Genomic DNA, 23,450 nt, shown 5'->3' with positions numbered 1-23,450 from the left:
TCACCCTATTTCTACCTCTGCACTTCCCTTGCGTTAGCTCAGTGCCAAGAATGTCGCTCACACTGCTTCTAATTCGGTCATGTCACTGTCAGTCATGTGGTCAGAGTCTGTTCTGTACAGTGTCACTCACTGATCATTGATCTTGCCAGTCTCTTCATCGCTCCCTTTATTTTCTACTGAATCGTCCAATTAAAGTTTATTACTGTCTTCTTCAAGTTGACGCTTCAATTCATTTCTGAGCATCAGCTAAAGAAAGCAGTTTTGGTCATTTTGGTGCACCTCAATTGCACGGCTTGACCTGGGTATGAACGTTTTGCTCAGCATGCAACGAGCAAGTCAAAACACAGTCAGTAATCCAACCAAATTGTTCAAATAAAGGACAACCTCATGATGTAGATGGGGTTTCTAGCTATAAATAGAATCTAGAAAGATTCCCCAAGCTAAAGGTACCAGTGTTTTTGTCCATGAACTCAATACAAACCATGGAAAAGTCTGAATATTTCAGTGACAAGTTATTTCGTCTCCATGGCAGCGAAGTGTACACAGCCGCACTGACAAATTATTTTGTCGGCCAAGCAGTCCAGGGGTTAATTTAGGGGACATGTGCAATGCTGTTTACCCACAAAACAACCACTTGGGCTGATGTAGATTACCAGTAAGACCTTTACACTGAGTGAAAAACAAAATAGCCTATTTTTGCCTTGTGTCATATTTTAAAATGTTTTAGATAAGTAAGAGGTGCACAAAAAAAATATTTCACATTGTATATTCAGACTGATATTCTATTTCTTGGCAGAATGTTGCTACTCCTGGCAGAAAAGTGAGGCATTGTAACTCCCATACTAAACAGAACTTCCTACTTTAACTAAATATGATAAAATGACAGCTATTAATCAGTTAGTCAGTATGTCAGATAAAAGTGCTCAGTTTTGTGAATAAGAAATAAATGTATTTCAAGATAAAATGAAATTGTTAACGTTTACCATAACCACCCAACAACATAGATACACACAGAGACAAACACATGGACACAAAGACAACGGAAATACAGGGTTATTACACAGACTTACGTTATGTGTAAATAAAAATGTGAGCCAATGAATGGCTCACAATGTAGCTGACTGACTCAACCAAGTTAAAAAACACCATCAAGGAATGTTTTCAAACACCTTCAACTCAGCTTCAAGGATGCCAGACTGTAAGTGATCCTGTGCCTGAATTCAGACACTTGATCACATCAAACATGGTCTTGGACATTGTGAAACATGCAACACTGAAGGCAAAGGGGTGCAAGGACAAACATGGCAAGCCTGTGATGAAGCCAATATTGGTTTGCTTGGCTGCCTTCTTTTCTTTCTTTCTTTGGTACCATGGAGCAAGACTTTGTGTCCACAGACATGATATGGGGCAGGCTATGTATGGCCAAGGACCAGTCAGGCAATCTTGAGGAGAAACAGATTTCTGTCTTTCCTCACATACACACTGATGACAAGACAGCAGGCACTGGAAGGAGAGCATGTGATGTGTTCTCCCTCTTCAGGGATATGTGGGACAAATTCATCAAGGACCCCTTACTTCACTTTACCCCTGGGCCTTATGTAACTGTTGATGAGCAACTGGTGCCATTCTGCAGCAGGTGCCCCTTTATATAATACATGCCAAACAACCTGACAAGTACATCAAAGAACTGTTTCAGGTTGCAGACACTGACATTCACCCCTTCAATGCTGTCACATACATTGGTAAAGTGGGAAGGACCAGTCAGGTTGGACTGACATGGAATGTTGTCATTGACCCTGTGACTCCTGTCTTGGATCATGCATGGAGAAATGTCACATGCCATAACTTATTGTGTGACAAAGAGTTATGTGAGTCACTTGTCCACAATGGGCTGTCTGCCATCAGCACTGTGAGAAGCAACAAACGTTTCCTTCTCTCAAGAAAATGTAACAGCATTCCTGGATAGCAGTCAGAGTTTGTCTTCCAAAAAGACCCACAATGCACTGTGAACTGACTCTGAAGGGAGTGTGGGTCTGATAAACCCTCAAAGTATGAGTAAGTAGGGGAAAAAACATGACAAGTTACAGTGAAGGCTAAAGCCTGCAAAGCCTTCCCTTTCCTGTGAAGTTCATGAATATAATAATTTTTGCTTTACTTTTACTGGCTCATTTTTCCTTTGCTCCATAGGAACTGTTCCAACATACCCAAAAACTGCACTCCAGCTTCCTTTGCCAGTGCTTCACCACCACCACTGGAGAAAATGTTGGTGCACTCCTGGAAGGTAACACAATTTTAAAACACATTTTAAAATACATTCCATGTTTACTTTTGCTATAGACAGATGGATTTATGTGCCTTTGGTATCAATATACATGCACCTATTTTAAGAGGTGTGTGTGTGTGTGTGTGTGTGTGTGTGTGTGTGTGTGTGTGTCTTTGTGTCTGTCTATGTGTGTGTCTATGTGTGTGTCTATGTGTGCATCTGTGTGTCTGTCTATGTGTGCGTCTATGAGTGCATCTGTGTCTGTCTGTGTGTCTGTGTATGTCTCTGTCTCTGTGTGCCTGCCGTCAATAGAATCTGAGAATATGCCATCTAGATAGCATAGTATCAGTGAACACAAAAGACATTTGTATTCGCTGTGCCTTGCGTGTTTTGAACAAATTTTCAGACAAACAAAAGATGAGGGGTTGAATCACTGAATGCTAGACTTTGTGCCATTCATGCCACTGAATTATTACTTTTTTCAATCCAAATGTTTCATCTGATGAAAAGGGCAAAACATGTATCTAATGCAACAAAATACTGATAAAAAAAAAAGAAGTGTTAAAGACATTCTCAGTCCAAACTACAAACAAAAGTTCTGTACTTGACATAAAGAGAATGTCAGAATTCTGGACAACTTTCAATCGAAATCTATGTTCAAGTGCGCAGACTGATGTTTCTTCCAGTCAATATGTCAACCTGGTGTCAGAAAAAAAAGAGCAGCACCTGTCCATAAATATGTGCATGTAAGTTTTGATCACTCTGATCTATCCTTGGATACTGACAACAGTGTGTCTGCATCATTTTGTCAACCCACATCAACCCTAACTGAAAAATCAAGAACATTCTGCATAAACACATCTCCAATCACACACAAAACATCAGTCACTGATGCAGCTATGTCCCTCCTTCACACAACTGAAATGCAATACTCAGATAATAATGACACTGATACAATTTCTCACAGAAGAACAAAAAGTTACTGGCACACAGGAAACTGCTAAGTCAAGTGTCAAGTCAATAGTCACAAGCAAAACTGGAGGTCAGTGAATAGTGTCGAAAAAGGTCACACAACTCAGTGAATCAACTGCTATGGCATCATCTGACAGACTTTCATGCACAAGGGTGAAAATAACATATCACTTTCATCTCTTCCGAATCCCTTCAACTGATCTTTCCCTCACCCTCTCCAAACAAACAAAAACAACAACAAAAAACAAAATGTGAGTGTAGTGTGACACCTCAACTGAATGGGTTTGCTTCTGCAAAGATTCAGATGATATTACAATTTCACGCAGAACATATTTTATCATTAATAACTCACAAATGCATGTGCAACACACAACACAAACAGGGTTATTAAACAGAGCTAAGTTTGTGCATACAAAGTAATCAATAAAGGATATATTTAGCCCTTCTGCTTCAAATGAATAATATCAAAGAAGTATCAGAGAATTAGGAAACGTGATCCTTTTCCCCTGAAATTACTGCTTGACGGAACAATGACTTCAGAAAAAAGGATCCTGATTCAGCCAAGCACCAGAAAACACATGAGCTACTGGCCAAGACTAACTATTTCTTGAAAATGAGGAAACTAAACTACAGAGTCTGTTTTGTTTATTCTTGTGAACTGCCAGTTCCATCGCTGAGTCTTTTCAGTCAGCTGAAACCTAGAAGGTACACTGTAAAGTTGCTGTGAAAGAAAATGGCTCAATTTGGAAAGAAATTCAAATTTTGTATCATTCCTCACCAATCACACTTCAGTTTCATCAGTTTTACTTTGCCTGCTTGGTTTAAATTCACAGAAAGAAACCTTTAGAAAGTAAAAATGATCAGAACATACTTTACAGATTAGTTTAATTCTTTTCTAGAAATAGTTTGTTTTGACTTCCCATAACCTCTTGTGTTTTCATCTTTACAACTGATAGTAAATACTCACAGAACAGTGAGGACATTTGTAACCACTCATGTTCTCAATGATGCCAATCACAGGAATGCCTGTTTTGCGACAGAAGGTGAGCTCCCTACGAACATCTCCAACTGCTACTGCCTGGGAACAAATGACCAACAACCATGCTCAGGGTCAGTCTAATAATTTTCTTATAACAAATATCATCCTATCAAACACACACACACACACACACACACACACAAACAAACAAAAAACACCTTCTCTAAAGCATATATATCAAAGTCTTGAATCCATTCTTGTTTGTTTTGAGGTCAAACCATACACAAATAAGTGCACTTCATCTTCTGTCAAACACAATTTCTAGCCTATAAGGTGATACAGCACATAAGGTGCTCCCCTGGAATTTAAAGAAAAAGTTATTTTGAACCCATGCAGGATGCACACATTCCATAATCCTCATCTGCAAAAAAATCCCGAAAAATTAAAGTCTTCCAAACTGATTGGTGCAGAATGGCTCTGGTGACCCTAGATGTTGTTTTCTGAGCTGTGACATCATCTTCATAAACTTGAACAGAATCCCTGTTTTTTCGTTAGTTTGTCAACTCAGCTCTGTTATCCTTTTGTCTGCTCTGTTACTGCTTTTTCATGAACTGGAACAATTTCTACCATTCAGGTTCCAGTCAAAGCTTTACTGTTGTCAAGCCCCAGTGCTTTAGCTCCTGTCTGCTAGCTCTGCTTCCAGTCCTGGCCTCTACCCTGCTTTGAATGTTCGAAAACATTTGAAGGCAATTAGTTCACTCATCTGATTTCCGCAACTGAGATGCTGCTTATTTTTCACAGCATGAGGGCAAAGTGCAATTATGTTCACTTTAAATTTAGGTCATGTGTGATTTGGTTTCAATTTGGTACACTGTTGAACATAACAATGTCAAATTTAACAGTGGCAAGACTTAAGCATGTAAGTGTTGTTATTCATTGTGATTGTGTCCATTCATTACAATCATTTCTGTTGTCAAATATTGAGTTTGTTGTGATAGGTAACACCAAGTGGCAGTCAGAATTCAGTTTTCAGACACAGATAGGGTGCAGACACCTGATAAGACACAGGGTCATATTTCAGTTATAAAGTTGCACCTTATAGGCCAGAAATTAAGGTAACAACAATAATAATAATAATATCATTATTAATAGTGTACATCTCTAAGAACTGAGGGTGATTTTTATGAAAGAAAAAGTTACAAATTACATGAACCATTTATGACCACTCTTTCTCCCCCTCCCCCCCATCCCCCATCTCCCTCTCATTCATCATACATACCAAGTGAGCTGACAGGCATGTGTTGGTTTTTTAAAAGAAGTAAACAAAGTGCTAACAGATGGGTTTTAAAAAGATGAGTTTTTAGTGAAGGGTGAAAGACAGAGACAGAATCAGATGAAAGGATATCATATGGAAGGTTGTTCCAGATATGACGAGGAGCAAAGAGCAAAGAACATTTGCTATAGGTTCTTGAATTGACAAGAGGATGTTTCAGGAGGTAACAGTCAGAGTAAGAGCAGAGAGCTCTAGAGGGAGCCAGTGCAGAGTACAAAGGTGGGGAGAAATGTGATCAGTACGCTGGACTCTCAGAGTCAGACGGACAGCATTGTTTTTGAAGATTTTGAATTCGCTGAAGAAGATTATGTGGACAACCTATGAGAAGATAGTAACAGTAGTCTATTCTTGAGAGCACAAAAACAGAAATAAGTTTTTGTAGTTTCAAATGAAATGTACTAACGAATATAGTTCATGTGATGAAGTTCACAACTGACTATGCATATCAGATTGATCACCTGAGCATGCACACTGAGTTTGGTTTAAGATAAGATAAGATAAGATACGATATGAATAAGTTTATCATCTCACAAAGAGAAATTGTGCTGCAAAACACAACTAGACAATAAGCCAAAACACACACACACACACACACGAAAACAACATTAAACATTACTTGATTAAACAGGGGCAATAAACATATATAAGTTTTCCATATAAAAGCATTTCACAAATTTGCTTTAAAACATTCTAATTATTATTATATCGTAATCATGAATATAAATATGTTTAAAGACATGAACGTTAACACTGCACATATTGTATTGCACATTCATCCTGCATATTGTACACTCATCCTGCATACTAATAATACACATTGTCATGTATTTTACGCTAAATAGTTTTAGAAACTAAAAGTACAACCTATTATGCATGCACTTTCACACATTCTCACATGAAAGCGCACACTCACTCATATGCGCACACAAACACACACCCACACACCCACATGTACATTGTGAACTGAATGTGGAATAAAAGTCTTCAGTGCTCTGGATTTTGATTTAAAAGTTCTGTAACATCATCCTGATGGCAGCAACTCTTACTACTTTACTAAAATATGGGTGTCGTCAGTTGCTATCTGCCTGGCTTTCTGAAACACTTGTCTCTCATACAGCTCTTGCATACTAGCTTGTTCACTCCAACAGTTTTACTGCACACACTCATGACATCATTCAAAACATGATTACTCCTCACTCCCAGACTTCCATACCAGCACATAAATGAAACTGTGATCACAGACTTGATAAAACATTGGCAGCAGCTCTGAAGAATACTGGAATTGATACTAATATTTCTTAGTTTCTGTAAACAAAATATTCTGGACTGGCATTTTTTTATAAATAGAATCAGCATTCCTGTCAAAAGTCAGCTTATTGCCTAAGATAGTCCCTAAATATCTATATTCATTGACTCTCTCCACTGTTTGACCATCTATAATAAGATTATCTACAGGCAAGGGGTCTTTCCGAAAATCTGTTATTTTCTTTTATTTATTTTTATTTATTCAGACTTCTTGCTATAGCGCATATTCTTGAAGCTCTATGCGCTTTACTATAGCACTAAAAACATTCACTCAAACATCCCCACACAAACATATGCATATAATTTGAAATATAGGCGAGAGAGAAAAATTAAAATAGGTCATGTCAGTTGATTAAATCAAGAAATGCAACAGGTATTTAAAAAAAAAAAAAAAATTGAAAAGAACACAAGCACGTATACGCATGCATATATACGTTTTCAAAATGTTCAGATCAAGACAGTTTTCCTCACACCAAGAGCAGAACTTTTTAATTTCACTAAAGTAAGTAGCATCAGAGTTGGACAGATCTTCAACAGGTGCAATTGCTGAGTGGTTAAAGTGTTGGACTTTCAATCTGAGGGTCCCAGGTTTGAATCTTGGTTACAGCACCTGGTGGGTAAAGGGTGGAGATTTTTCTTATCTCCCTGGTCAACATATGTGCAGTCCTGCTAGTGCCTGAACCCCTTTCATATGTATACGCGAGAAGAAGCAAATATGCACGCTAAAGATCCTGTAATCCATGTCAGCGATCGGTGGGTTATGAAAACAAGAAAATACCCAGCTTTTTCTTTGGTGGTTGTTGTTGTTACAGATTTGTTTTGCCTTGTTTAGTCTGTTTTGTTTTGATTTGTTTTACCTCTCTCTCTGTAGTGGAAGATGCTACTGTTCGTTTTATATTGTTTGTTTCATACTATTCTCTGTATTTTGTACATGTTTTTGGAAAATTAAAAAAAAAGTTTAAAAAAAACACAAAAAAACCCAGCATGCACACCCCCAAAAGCGGAGTGTGGCTACCTACATGGTGGGGTAAAAACGGTCATACACGTAAAAGCCCACCCGTGTACATATAAGTGAAAGTGGGAGTTGCGGCCCACAGGCGCGGAGGAGGACAGATCTTCAATAGCTGAGTCGTAAGAATATCTTATGACAGGAGTTTCCTCTGTGCCTCTGCAGTCATTCATGTACAATGTAAACTGGACAGGGGACAGTACTGTGCCTAGGGGTGCACCAGCAGAAGTAGAGTTTTGAGACGAGTGTACAGAATGAAAACAGACAGACTGAGTTCTACTGAGAAGAAAGCTAACTATCCAAAGAATGAGCTTAGAATCAACATCTAAGCCCTGCAGTTTACGGCAAGGAGATGAGGTTGTACTGTGTTAAAAGTGGAAGAGAAATCAATGAAAAGAATATGAACAAAAGATCCTGTGTTATTTAAATGGAGTCAATAATGACTCTGAGGTTCCTTGCTGATTCAGAAAACTTAACTGTACTATCATCAACAACAACAGAGACAGGGAGAGAGATAGATGTGGACATTCTTAAAGAAGAAATAATCATAGCTTCAGTCTTGTCATCATTTGAATTTGTTGAGTGTCATCCAGAATTTAACATCAAGAATGCATTCTTGCATCGGCTGAATCAGACTGTCTATTTGGTTTGGTTCTGCAGATTTCTGTAACTGAGTATCATCAGCAAGAGTGGTAAAAAACAATGACCAGAAATGACATCAGATAGAGGAGCAGTGTACAGCACAAACAGAACGGGGCCCATGACAAAGCCCTGTGGCACACCATCAGAGATCAGGGTTGGATCAGACTTCAAGTTATGAACAAAGACAATCTGGAAGAAAACCAGTCCAGAACTGTTGAATCAATCCAAAAAGTATACTTTGATCTATTGTGTCAAATGCAGCCAGCAGATCGAGCAAGGTCAACACAGACAGTTTGCCTTACTCAGAAGACAATAAATGGTCATTAACCACTTTCAGTAATTAAGGAGGTGGGTGGGAGAGGAGTTGGCTGCCCATTGATGAAGCACTATGATGCCAAAAGCAGGGCTATCTGGATCATTTTTAAGTGTGTGTTCTGCACTTTTGACCACAGTTTATCAAACTTCTGATTTTGCTCTCTTTCTTTTTGTTTTCTTTATTGATTAACATTTTCAGATTTAGGGCTAGATCCCTGCGATCTTGAACATAATTTCATATTGAACTGAATTAGAGTGATCCGTTATATAATTCCATGCTGTATTTAGTTTTCACATTAGTTTTTACACTCAGGTAACTGACATTGAGACATCATGGCACCATCCCATGTTTAAGTCAAATACATTCAATCCATCAGATTAGCTGGTCTGTACTTGTTGCACCAGAATTTCTCAAGTAATTGTCTTCCTGACTAGTCGTATTGTGTTGGATCTGTTCCAATGGCTGTGCAGTCATGTTGGTAATATGTCCTCTATCACTGAAGCATTGACCACCATGGTGTCTTTTTTTTATGTCTGACTGTCAGTGTCCAGGTACATGTTTGGGTCATAACAGGAAACATCTGTCACCAGGTAAACACAGAGGCACACCACTGGCCCAGAGTGTAAACACAGACCCACACACATTGGAAGAAAGGGGTGACAAGGAAAACACCCCACATCTATCCAAGTGCACCCAACAGCTCACATGCTGGAACAGCCACCCATCTCTTGAGAGCTTGGCATCAAAAGCAAAATGAAATCTTTCGACCCCACCTACATAAATTTCTGAACTCAGGTTAGAGTTCAAAATGTTCAAGAAAAGGAACATGCCACACACATATCCCAAGAGATGCACATGCATACGCTCAGAGTTAAACTGAATATATACACATATACATGAAGGAGAGAGAGGGTGATGAGGAGGGGGGAGAAGGGAAGGGGAGAGATGCTCACGAACACACGCACAATGAATGCCTCGAGCCTTGACAGAACACACAGATGCTATGCTGTGTTGACACAAGCTGTTCGTCCAATAATAATAATAATAGTAATAATAATGGATATTTAGATCGCATCTTCCAACACTCAGGGTGCTTTACAGTAACTGCAAAAAGTAATACCAAAGGAACAATATGGTATGGGGTCAATGCAACAAAGAAATAAGAAGTAACACCTTATCACACACACACACACACACACACACATGTGCGTACACAGGAGCACACACATGCACACACATACATACATACACACACATACACGCACAGATAAACATGCGCATGCACTCACACACACACACACACACACACACATACACACACATAAGCACAGCATCCACACTCCCCCTCTCCCTCCTCATGCACACACATCACAATCAAGTAATCAGTCTGCATGGAAATAGCATAAAATCCAATGAAAGTGGGTGACATAGTATTGTGTAAAGAGATATGTTTTCATCCTGATCTGAAAGACTCTTGGGACTGATTGTGTCAGAGACAGTATGGATGAGAGTTCCAAAGCTTAACTTCTGAGAAAGAAAAAGCTCACTAGCCATGCTGTTTGTGTGTGTCAGTAGGAAGCTGAAAGGCCTGATGTCAGCAGAGGATCAGAGGGTCCTGGAGGGAATGTATATATGGAGGCATTCAGATGAATACTGAGGAGCAGAGCTTGCAATAACTTTGAAACAGAAACAGGAGCACTTGCATTTTATTCTTTGTTCAGTTGGTTGCCAGTACAATTTATCAAGTAGAGGATCACAAGGTTGTTTCTAGAAGATCTATGAATAAGCCTAGCAGCAGAGTTCTGATTGCAGTGAAGAGGTTGAATGACAGATTGAGGACAGCCAGTGAAGACAGAGTTGCAGAAGCCAAGATGAGAAAGGATGTAAGAAGAGGCAAGAGTATTGGTTGCTTCTTCTATAAGAAATAAACGAATTGAAGAGATATGCTTGAGGTTAAAGTAGGCTAGTTGGAAAGTTTTTGTGACATGCTGTTTCAGGGAGAGATTGCCATCAAGAAGAAGGCCAAGGTCATCGACACAGTCAGAGACCTTTATCAGCCAATGGGAGTGATGTTGGAATAGAAACTGAAACTGAAAGGGAAGTGGATTGAGACGTTTTAAAGAAACAGGTGGCTTCAGTTCTATCACAATTTAACTTTAGTTTGTTGTTCTACATCCAAGTTTCAACATCAGAAAAACAAGCCTGTAAAGATGATGAGAACAAAGAAAAATCAGCAGAAACAGCAGAATTTAGTTGCTGTGTGTCATCAGCAAACATTTCATGTGCAACTGAGTGACTGTAGATTTAACTCAGATGAAGTGGAAGTGCACATGATAAACAAAACAGGGCCTTGCACAGAGCCTTGTGGAACACCAAATGCAAGAGTTGTATTTTTAGAGTGATGATCTATAACCAGAACAAAATTTTTTTTTGAGAAATCAAACCAAAACTGGTTGAGTGCTTTCCCACAATTTCTGAAGGTATTATTCATGATCAATCGTGTTGAAGGTGGCATAAAGGTCTGAAATAATACTAAAATTTTGTCTCATAAAGAGAGGCTAAAATGTCATTCATGACATGAAGGTTGGCTGTTTCTGTGCTATGTCCTGCGCGGTAGGCAGATTGATGTGGGGAGATATGTTTGGAATTGAGATGAGAAGAGAGCTGATAGAGGACTACTTTTTCAAGGATTTTTGACAAGGAAGGTTACAATCAGACATGTGTGATGTGGGATGGTAGTCAGTGTTTGGGTGTGTGACAGTAAGTGAAAAGGGGTGGTTTGTGACTTGTTCTCTCTGTCCGTCTCAGTCTCTCTGTTGTCTCTCTCTCTCTCTGTGTATGTGTATATTGTCATTTCTGCTGCAAAACTAAAGTTGTAATGTGACCAGAGATGTTGCAATGTTTGTTTTTTATGCATTAAGACTGAGAGAAGAGTACTTTCAGCCCTAAACAGACATATCAGCCTTGTGCTTTTCATTTAGTTTACTTGTTCTCAGTGAGCTCACTGTGTATTATGTGGATTGTTTTCGTTCTTCCTATTTTATTTTAGTTAAGCTGTGTGTGCAACATGTGCACCCAAAATGTATACAGGTCAGTGACCTTACATTAAAATTCTTGCGTTCTTGCGTTCTTGTGTATGTGTATATTATGAACAAATTGACAGGAGTAGGTTATGATCAAGTATGTGATTGCACGTGCATGTATGTGTGTTTTGTGCAAGTCGCATTATATAAAGATTATTGTATGTTGTGTGTAAGTTGCATTATTTAAAGATTACTATTTCTGAGAGAGTTGATAGTAGAATTGCAGTATTGTAATATATGCTTTTTTTCCTACTATCTTGAATATATACATGATTTTTCCTTTTAAAAGCAAAGTGTGTCAGCAGTGAAAGAATACATAGAAACAAAAGAACTGATCCACAGATGCCTCACATCTGCTAAAATAAATTAAAAAATAAAAGGAGGGAGTAAGGGCAAATGCCTGACCTGCACATAAACCCAACAGACTCATCAGACCCTGAGAGCCTACTAAATGCTACAGTAGAGATAGGGGTGGAGTAACAATTTTCATGGAAATGTTAACCAGGTACTGTGACTGTAAAACAGGCAATATGAATAAAATGCAAAGGTGTAAATACTTACAAAAAATCACACAAACATATATGTACACACATGCATGGATTATCCAAATATTTCGAAGTATTTAAATGATTTTCTGGTATTTGAATGTCAGTTACAGAGACAGTAGCACTCTTATTAGAAGTAGTATCTAGCTGACACTGATACACAGTAAGAAATAATCTAATATCACATGTGTGTAACCAGTGTATCACCAAGTAACCACCACTTACCACAAACCTGACACAATGCAGAATACACAGCTCCACTAATATTCAACTTTTGTTAATTCTTATGAATAGTGCTAATGATTCTGTGTTTGTAAAGCGCTTAAAGCTTGGTCTCCAACCAAGGACAGGCACTGTATAAGTATCCATATCCATCATAATCATCATCATAATCAACCAGCAAAAAAACACCATATTGCTTCCATTTAATAAATCAATATGAAAGGCGATCATGTTGCTCAACAAGAGAATGCATCAGGGCAGCACACCCTGACCTGTGGAGTGGTGACAAGAATGGCACCGTCAGGGTTGAAGGCTCTCAGATTCTCCATCACACTGATGTGTTCATCAGATGTTCCTGGCGGGGTGTCAATTATCAGATACTCTGTGTCTTGCCAGTGCACATCACTCAGGAACTGGCGAATCATAGCTGCAGAAGAAAAAGAGAGGGGCGGATGAATGAAATAATAGTTGCTCACAGCACATATACACATACGCATAATCTGTGCTATAAAAGTATGATATAATCATATATTTTACTTTTAAAGATTTTAAAGAAAAAGTATAAACACAGAATCATACATGTTTACAGCACTGTGACAAGTAAAAAGCTAATGCCACCAAAACCCTTGCCTGCTGAAGATTTTTTTTTTTTGCGAGATCATTGCTCATACACTGCAGTTTAAACAGATATAAAGTTATTTCAATTCTGTTGCACGAGATTGTTGTCACTGTTGTTTTTAAATATCAATCAAAGAAAATTTCTATGAAATCAAATAGTTTAAAAAAAAATTTTTTTAAATCTACATCATAATTCCAGGATATCCAGCAAAATTTGTTTTCATTAGGTGCCTGTGGCCCTGTATAATCCTAGTGCTTGATCAAAAAGAAACTGGCCAGCCAACTGTGTGTTAGCAAGTGACCACTGGACCACACACCCCTTGCTCCTGGTGAACTGGACTGACCACCCTTCTCTTCATTCCCTCTTCCCTTGTAGGCTACACGTGTAATGGCAGTGGATGTGCTGGTAACTGGTTCATGTTCACTGTCACTTTGCCCGGACCTGCTTCAGATGCAGGCTGCTCAGACTCTGGCACAAAACTTACATCACCGTTTAATTTCACTCTGGGTCATGAAGTGGGTGGTGACTTATCATCATAGTAAAAATCTGAACCACCACACAGGCTTTCCTCCCCATTATCCATATCATTCATTATTTCATGACCCACTTCTCAGACTGTAAACCTTCGAAAAATCAGCTGAGACTAATCTGTGCTAGACAACACCATTTTGACCAGCCATGTCAGCAACTGACATTGGAATTTTCCACTCCCTGTGAGTCATTCAGTGCAGACCCAAAATGTCCCAGTGATGTTACCAATTCTCAAACATTCTAGAAGACAGTAAGACATAGAGTAAGTCCCTTCCCTTTAACCATCAACTACTAACTGCTGATGAAAACTGGACATGCCAGATACATCTAGTAGGCATATGACAGAACAACAAAAGAGTTTATGTCTTAACTCACTCCATACGAACGGCGACAGTGACGACGTTAACAGCGTTTCACCTCAATTACCACCATCAAAATATTGCAAGTGGGAGGCTCTTATACTGAAGAGGTGTTTGTTGACAAAGAATACCACACTTCTGACGACGGAAGCTAAAGGTTGGGTCATTCAGACACCCACTGGACATCTGAGGGGTCTGTGTAGAGGAGAAGAGAGGACTGGCCGTACTGAGTGAGTTAATCCTATAACAGGCAATGGATTAATTGACAGAACCAAGATTCCTCCTCACACAGTCTAACTCAAATTATTCTTATCATTCTTAACAAAACATCTCATGTTTAAATATCAATGAAAGTCCTGTGATATTTCAGACAATGCTGATGATAAGTTTTTATGAAGTATCCTATTTCAGCACACTTTTTGGTGACTTGTCAGATATGTCTCATTTCAACACACTTTTTGGTGACTTGTCAGATGTGTCCCATTTCAGCACACTTTTTGTTACTTGTCAGATGTGTCCCATTTCAGCACACTTTTTGTTACTTGTCAGATGTGTCTCATTTCAACACACGTTTTGGTGACTTGTCAGATGTGTCCCATTTCAGCACACTTTTTGGTGACTTGTCAGATGTGTCTCATTTCAGCACACTTTTTGGTGACTTGTCAGATGTGTCTCATTTCAGCATACTTTTTGTGACTTGTCAGATGTGTCCCATTTCAGCACACTTTTTGTGACTTGTCAGATGTGTCTCATTTCAGCACACGTTTTGTGACTTGTCAGAAAAGTCTCATTTCAGCACAATTTTTGGTGACTTGTCAGATGAAAAATCTTGTGAAGATGTTACACACAAACACACATGTATGCACACATACGTATACACAGACATCACACACACTTCTCTCCAATTTTCAAATATAGATACAAAAGAAACACAAGTTTAAATATTAATTTTAATTCTCCAAATACCTGTTTTCTTTGGACCCCGCCAAATGATGGCCTCAGTGTTGTTTTCCAGCAAGAAACCAATGGACATGACACCCAGATTCTGTTCTGAGTCCACATAGACAGGCAGCCATCTGGATATTCGGTATTGCAGCAATTCTAAATCTAATTCATGTTTTAGAGAAGCAAACAGGAAAAGAAATAAATGATTATAGAAAAAAAATATAGAGAAATATTTCTTAGAAAAAAAGAGAAAGAACCATTGAATGACCTGAACCATTGAATGACCGGCCTTCTGTCAAATGTATTTCTAAAATTCATTGTACTGTGTTTGTACATTTTCCCATCAGAATCAGTCAGAGAATACCTGAATAAAGCCAAACATAACTAAAAAAAGAAAGTCTCTATGGGTAGGATTGAAATGTAAAAGAGGTTAAATAAGTGTTTACAAATCAAACTATTAAACTGGCCAAAAAATAACAAAACAAAACCCTGCTACATTAACAGGAAGAAGATTTTTTTTAATGTTTTTAATTTCCATTTTTATAACATATAGACAATTAACATAAATACCTATATAAGAAAGGGGAAAGACAAAATGGACAAACAATGAAAGCAAACCAAAGATGAAACCAAAACATAATGACATAAATATACAGTTCAAGCATGAGTACCGGTACTGATCCTCTCGTGACATTATCCGGACCAACTCTTCCTCCCAAATTTCCTTGACTGTGGTACTCCCACTCCTACTCCATTAAAAATTATTATTTAAAGGCAGGAGAGGCAGGACAGCCCACGCTACAGACTGAACCTGGAGTATTGAGATATGTAATTTCAAATGCTAGCCACTCAGCAAATTAGATTTTATGTTCATAAACTCAAACACTACACAGTGATTTCAGAGTGACTGCTGGTTGTTCATGTATATAGCCCCAACTGCCTAATTACACCACACACGCATTCCAAGTAACTCCTGACAAAACCTCTATATTGCACAGCATTAATGAGACAGGCATCAACATAAAGCTATGTGGGCACACATAATTCATATAATAATGATAAAAATAATAATAGAGAGTACTTATATGGCTCCAAGCGCCTCACATGAAACAATACATATACAATTGTGTATAATTACATACCTCTGCACATGAAAAAAACAACACATTCATGCGTATCTAATTACATACCTCTGCACATGAAAAACAACAACACATTCATGTGTATCTAATTACCAAGACAATACTTTAATTGCAGATATGATCACACACACACACACACACACACACACACACACACACACACACACAAAACACAAAAAAACAAACAAAAAGAAAACACCCACAATTGTACACATGCGCGCACACTATCTTGTGCACACACACGCACTCACGCACACACAAACACCCACCCACAGATACACACACACACTGCATGATTTCAGTTGAGACAGAGAGTACAGACTGAATAATATTGGACAAAAACTGAACATTAGGGAACACCACATCAGGATGACGTCCGGATTCAGAATGAGAACTGGAAATGAACACCCTTTGAGTGCAATTGGAGAGGTACTAATTGAGAGCTGTGCAAGAGATTCCAAAAGTACGATGAAGACGATTGAGAAGCATATCATGATCTATTGTGTCGAAGGTGGCAGAGAGATCAAGCAAACACAGAACTGAGACATCTCTGTTGTCTGCGCAGGACAATAATCTGTTGAATATGTGTAAGTCGGCTGTCTCTGTGATAAGAAACTCTAGGGAGAGCTGGACAGTACAAGGTCTTCAGAGAAGAAGTCCCCCTCAGTCAAGTGTTTCGGCCCTTAACTCCTTACACTCTAAGGGGGCCGGGCCGCATCCTGGTCATGACTCCTGGATGCCCTTGTATTGCCGCCTTTTCTTCTTCTTTTTTTTTTCCTGGTCCTCAGCAGGACGTTTCCAGTTGTGATTTTGTTGGCGCCAATGTACTGTGATACTGTCTGTATACAGACTGAAACACTTCAAAGAGGTCATTGGACGACAAATGACTGAGGAGTTGATGAAGAATGACTCTTTCAAGTAATTTTGACAGAAAGGGTAAATTTGGAATAGGTCTGTAGATTTTTAGGTTTTCTTCTTCTTCCACTTAATGACCAACATCAGTATGCTGATGAAAATCGTTGTGTTGTGGGAGGTTGCTTTTGGGTGCAATTTAGCTGGGCTACCGAGGGATGTTCTGTTAACTGACAGGCGAGATGGGGCACAGTCCACTGGTGTGTTCGCATCTCCAGCTAGGCCATTCCAGCTACCTTAGCAGTCCCCGGGAATACACCTGAATGGCACAGCCCTAGCCTTCTACAACACTACTTACCAGTGGGAAAAAAAAAAGACTAGGTTTCTTGAGCAGTGGTGTGACCAGGGCATGTTTAAAATCTTCAGGAAAAGAACCTGTAGAAAAAGATATGTTTATTGCCTTTGTGATAACTGGAAGACCGTTTGAGTACATATTCAATCAGCTTATCTCAATAACTGTAATTGCAACAATTTAAACACAACAGGAAACAACACACACACACACACACACACACACACACACTCACTCACTCACATATGTGCACAACTGAGGTTTTTTTGTTAAGTACACAGTTTGCATTATCTAAATCAAAATCAAGTTTACCCTTCTGAGCACTGATGTATACTCTTGTCCTCCAGGTTGAACATCTTTGGAATGCTGGGCCCACATAGATCCACATCTAGCAATCCCACCTGCAAAGTGCATGGAAACACAGGCACTAATAATAATAATAAGAATATCAATAAAAATATACATTCATATAGCACCATTTCTCTCTAAGAGCTCTGGGTGCTTTACATGAACCATTCATGACCACTTTCTCAAAACCCCTCTTTCTCAACTCTCCCTCTCTCATTAGTCATGCATCCAAAGTGAGCTGACAAGGATGGTGTTGGAGAAGAAGGAAGCGAAGAGTGCTTATAGATAGGTTTTAAAAATATGAGTTTTTAGTCAAGAGCGAAATGCAGAGAAAGAATCACATACACAGATATGATGAGTAAGGTTGTCACAGATATGAGGAGCAGCAAAGAGGAAAGAACTCTCACCGCAGGTTCTTGTGTTGACACGAGGAAGTTTCTGAAGGCAACAGTCAGAGGAAGAGTCCTTGAGAGAGTGTAAACAAAGGTCAGAAATATATGTGGGTCCTGCAGAGTGGAAAGCAGAATAGCAGAGACACTCAACTTTGAATTCAATGCTCACTTCAATGGGGTGCCAGTGTAGAGTACGAAGTGGGGAGAAATGTGACTAGTACATGAGACTCTGAAAGTCAGACGGGCAATGTTGATGATGTTGATCTTGATGCTTTATTACCTGAGGCAAATAAGTTAGATGAAGATGAAAAGAATTCTTTAGAAGGACTAATAACCTATGCTGAGGCACATCAAGCACTGAAATGATGAAAACTAACAAAAGTCCAGGATCAGATGGTTTACAATTGATTTTTAAAAATTTTGCTTTGGGAATTTGGAGGTGTAAAATCATTAAATGAGAGTTTTCTAAATCTGCAATTGTCTGTAACTCAGAGACAAGATGTAATCATTTGCATACCTAAAGAGGAGAAACCAAAGCAGTATCTGAAAAACTGGAGAATAAAGTTGGTTTTACCGAGGTTAATCCATGAAAATCAAAAGGCTTCATGAAGGCTCCCTATATTGTGGAAAACATTAAAAAAATTTATGACCTGCTTGATTATGCAGAAACAGAAAACATCCCTGGATTGTTACTCACAGTGGATTTTGAAAAAAGCATTTGACAGTGTTTTGTGGTCTTCCTTGGAAAAATCATTATGCTTCTTTAATTTTGGTCCTTAAATTATTTGGTGGATCTATTTACTTTTTGTAAAGATGTGAAGTCCTATGTTTCAGTAAATAGAATAGAATAGAATAGAACATGTCTATTACCAAGTGTACATAACAAGATACGAACATAAATCAAAAATCATACACAAACACAGATACAGTAGAAATTATGATACATACAAGTGCATATCAATATAAAATGGACATAATTCTAATCCTAATATAAATGGATAGTATTCTAAATGGTTTGATATAAAAAGAGGAGTACAACAGTACAATTGGGGGATCCATGCTCACTTTATTTATTTTCAATTTGTGCAGAAATTATGTCTTTCGTGATAAGACAGAATAAGGAAATTAAGGACATGGGTTAGTGATGATGAACTTTTGTTGCCTCAGTTTGCTGATGGCACATCTCTGTGCTTGGATGTAGTGCAAAATCCTTTAAAGAATGTATAAGTTGTTACATTATTTTTTCAAAAATTTCTGGTCTACATATCAATACTGATCTGTAAGATCCCATGTGTACACTTTGTAATCAAGACATTCAGGATATCCAACATTTGTTATAGCAGTGTCCTGAAACAAGGTCGTTTTGGACAAATTTTGAAAAAAAAAAAATGCTGTATGAAAAATGTCACCACAGTTCAATGTCCAAATTATCTGAATAGCTCGTTATTTTTGGTGCAAAAAAAGACTTCATTACAGAAGCTGGATTATATTTCCTGCTACTTACTGCGAAATTTCATATTTATAAATGTTATTTCGCAAATACCAAACCAAGCATTCAACCATATGTTGCAAATTTATGAAACAGATACTTAGAAATGAACTATCTTGCTAGAATTACAGATGATTTAGCACTATTCATTTCAAGTGGATGCCATATGAAACAATGTTTACACAATGGTAAAGTGAAGATGTGGAAACAGAATGCATGTACACAATGACTTGATTTTTATTTACATGATGATTTCCATCTCTTTTTGACTGTCACTGTTTACATAGTTTTGCTAGTGGATGTAGATGCACTGTGGTTCTCCCAACCCCCCCCCCCCCCCTCCCCTTTTTTATATATCAATAATTGCTATATTGTTGTAATATGCCCTCTCTCTCTCTCTCTCTCTCCCTCTTTCTGAATTCTTTCCTTTCTCTTCCCCTTCCCCTGAGTGTGCATGGTTCTCTTCCCTTTGTTTTGGATGTTTAAAATCAAAAGAACAATTAATACATGTACAACACAAACTTTATTTTTGGTAATAATGACATAAGCTTTATTATATGTGCTATATATGTGCTCCTTTTTTCTTTTCTTGTTCATATGTTACACATGTTGTACTGTATGCCAAAAAAAGAGAGAAAAAAATAGTGTTTCACAACCACTGACTTGTATCACACCAGCCATGATAAATGTGGGTGAAGTTCATGTCAAACATAATTGCTGCCTCAACTTCTGAACATTCTCAGTGGTGTTCCTCTCACATTACCCTGACTCCCATGAGACCACCCAACAAATATGATCTTGCATTTCTGCTGAATCAGTAAACAGTGCAAAGCCTGTTCTGATCAAACATGAAAACACTACAGTACATACTAAACCTAAAACCATCAACAACACTGGTTAGTCATGGTGCCGTTCCAATTCAATGATTCAGCTTAAATACTGGCACACTGCTCCCCTATGAGTCTTCTTCAGTGTTTGGGGGCTGCACTCCCACATTCACTCATATTCAAAAAGAGGGCTTCTACATGTATGACAGTGTGTGTAGCATATGCCTATATGTCAGTTAACGCTAATAATTGCATGTGCCAATGTTGATACGTGTGAGTGTATGCTGGTGAATGCATGACCAGGAAGCTGATGCTGTGTGGAACTGGAAGGAGAATTGCACATGCATGATTCACTTGTGATCAGATGTCTTGTAACCTGACTATTCAGAAATTGATGTTATGAAGACAGTCTGATCTTAAGATGAGATCTGGCCGCGCTTCAGAGCAGCAAAGAGAGAGAAAGAAGTGAATATGTCTTCCTGCATCTTTTAGTCTGAATGCGAGAGAAGAAAGAGAAAGAACAAAAGCAATGTACCAACAGGACCACCACAGCTTAGCATCACCAACAGGATTTCAGCACCATCACAAAAGTTTGACATTGTTGTGAGAATTTTTTATCTCCACGAAATTACAGGCACAAGACTGAAGAACAAGTTCCTAAAAGACTGTCAACGTCAACGCCATCCATAGCAGCAATTTAAAATAAATCGCTGGTAAAAATCATCAACATTGATACTTTGTTCCTGTTGTTCTGTTCCTGGCAGCGGCATTACAACAGCACAGAAAATCAACACAATACCATCGCTGTTGTCGAAATCTTATCTCTACATGGTGCGACTGGAAAAACGTAAGTAAAACCAAAGACGACTGTCACACATGATCACTGTTACTCATGCATATTCATTGTGAAATTACCTGCAATCCCATCTCCTAATTTGTCACCTGAGTAGCCATCTACATCAGTTCTGGAGCTCCAAGAAAATCACCTGAGGAGGTTGTAGCTGTTACGGAGGGAAATCCTTCCTCACAGCTGATTTAGTGACAAGTCTTTAAAAAATATATTCAAAAAATGAAGATGGCAAGCAAAGAAGACCTCTTTGCAGAGATTGAGAGACTTAAAGAGCAGATGCAGCAGAGTAAGATCCAGCAACAGAAGTGTGCAAGGAAACCATTTTAGCAAGAGAAGAAATTGGAATCATTTTCTGGTGATCACAGGAAGGATGTTCAAAGTGGGTTGAAGAATGCAAAGTAGTCATCATGTCGCCAAGATTTAGGGGGGACCCTAAGAACCCTGAAAAATTCAACCTGGCTCAGCAAGTGAACTTTGCACTAGAAGGAAAGGCAAATGAAGATGTGGAGATTCATGGCAGATGTTCCAAATTAGAGGAGATTTTCAGCATTCTGATTAAGACCTTTAGTACAGCAAGATTCTTCACTGAGGCACAGAAATAATTCTTTGAAAGGAGACAGCATCAGGGTGAATCTCTTCATGAGTTTTCCTATGACCTTTGTTGCTTGATGGATGGAATTACACAAACCAAACCAAGTTTTGCAGACCAGAAAGATGAGACTCTCAGAGATCATTTCATCAATGGCATCAGTGACACTGTTAAAACCTAGAAAATTTGAAGGAGATCATCAAAAAACAGCAGAAGCAGACTGACCAGATAGTGAACATTATGAGGAAGATGAACTTAGATACACGCAGTTACTATGGAGATGAGACAGTCTTTCAAGAAGCATCAGGTGGACAATCGTGCCACCAACGATGCCCTTCATTTAGAAGAGGAGGAATCGGAATTAGGACTGGAAGCAGATTTAGAAGAAGCCAGTTCAGAAGAAGAAGGTCTAGAAGACCAGGCAGTTTTCACAGACAACCAGCAGCATATAGGCAGCATACATCATGCAGAGACTGCCAGGCTGTTGGACATTGCCCAACTATTACAGCGACAATTGATGGAACCAAAGTGTCATGCATTGTTGACACAGGCTCCATGGTGACAACCATAACAGAGGATATCTATAATCAGCACCTGAAGACACTCAAGCAACTGAGAGAGAACACCTACACACTGACTGCAGCAAATGGCCTTGGAATCCCCTACCTGGGCTACCTATGTGTTAGGAACAGAAACATTCAAGCAAAAAGGCATCTTTATTGTCAAGTCGGCAGCAGATACAAACACAAGCAAGAGAAGAGAAAGACTGCCATGTCTGCTTGGAATGAATGTTCTACAAGACTACAAGAACCTTGCCAAGGTGCTGACAACAGCAGCTTCAAGTACAGAAGTTGCATAAGACCCATTATTGACAATACTGTGCAGAGGAAGAGGACATCCAAATTCATCAAAACTAAAGATGACTAGATTCTACTCCCATCCAGTTGATTCTCAGTGGTCATGACCTCAGGTGAAGCAGAGATCCCAGAAGATCAGGAAGTCATGATCCAGCACCTGCATTGCAGTGAACACCTGCCAAGGGGTATATGGTAATTGACACATTCACCAGGAAGAAGAATGGACTGTATCCAGTGCATGTGCACAGGTTTGAAGAGGGAACTCACCTCAGCTCCGGTGCTGACCTATGCTGACTTCACTAAGCCGTACATTCTGCAAGTGGATGCCAGCTGTGAAGGTCTTGGAGCAGAGCTCTCCCAAGAAGTATAAGGCAATATCAGAGTTGTAGCCTACGCAAGCAGAAGACAGAAGCCAACAGAATGCAACATGGAAAACTACTCCAGCAGGAAGTTAGAACTCCTGGCTCTGAAATGGGCCATAACTGAGAAATTCAGAAAGTACCGGCTAGGGTCCAGGTTCATGGTACTCACTGACAACAACCCCCTGACCAATCTTGACAATGCAAAACATGGGGCAGTGGAACAGCATTGGGTGGCAGACCTTGCTCCATTCAACTTCACTCAACAGA

At 38.9% G+C, this 23,450-nt stretch overlaps 1 protein-coding gene across 1 annotated transcript in view; it reads right to left on the bottom strand.

Annotated features, from left to right (window-relative positions):
* Positions 1 to 23,450, bottom strand: part of LOC143293818 (cytosolic Fe-S cluster assembly factor NUBP2 homolog) — a 52,824-nt gene that overhangs the window by 7,154 nt on the left and 22,220 nt on the right. Inside the window, exons 3-7 of the mRNA XM_076605087.1 lie at positions 17,782 to 17,870; positions 15,145 to 15,254; positions 12,942 to 13,096; positions 4,203 to 4,313; positions 2,205 to 2,274 (exon numbers count right to left, since the gene is read on the bottom strand). Of these exons, the coding sequence (XP_076461202.1) occupies positions 2,205 to 2,274; positions 4,203 to 4,313; positions 12,942 to 13,096; positions 15,145 to 15,254; positions 17,782 to 17,870 (535 nt within the window). The remainder of the gene's footprint in view (positions 1 to 2,204; positions 2,275 to 4,202; positions 4,314 to 12,941; positions 13,097 to 15,144; positions 15,255 to 17,781; positions 17,871 to 23,450) is intronic.

Source organism: Babylonia areolata, chromosome 19, assembly GCF_041734735.1.
Source record: "Babylonia areolata isolate BAREFJ2019XMU chromosome 19, ASM4173473v1, whole genome shotgun sequence".
NCBI classification, from domain to species: domain Eukaryota; kingdom Metazoa; phylum Mollusca; class Gastropoda; order Neogastropoda; family Buccinidae; genus Babylonia; species Babylonia areolata.
Note: the sequence above shows the minus strand (reverse complement) of the source record. Positions and strands in the feature narration are given on the sequence as shown.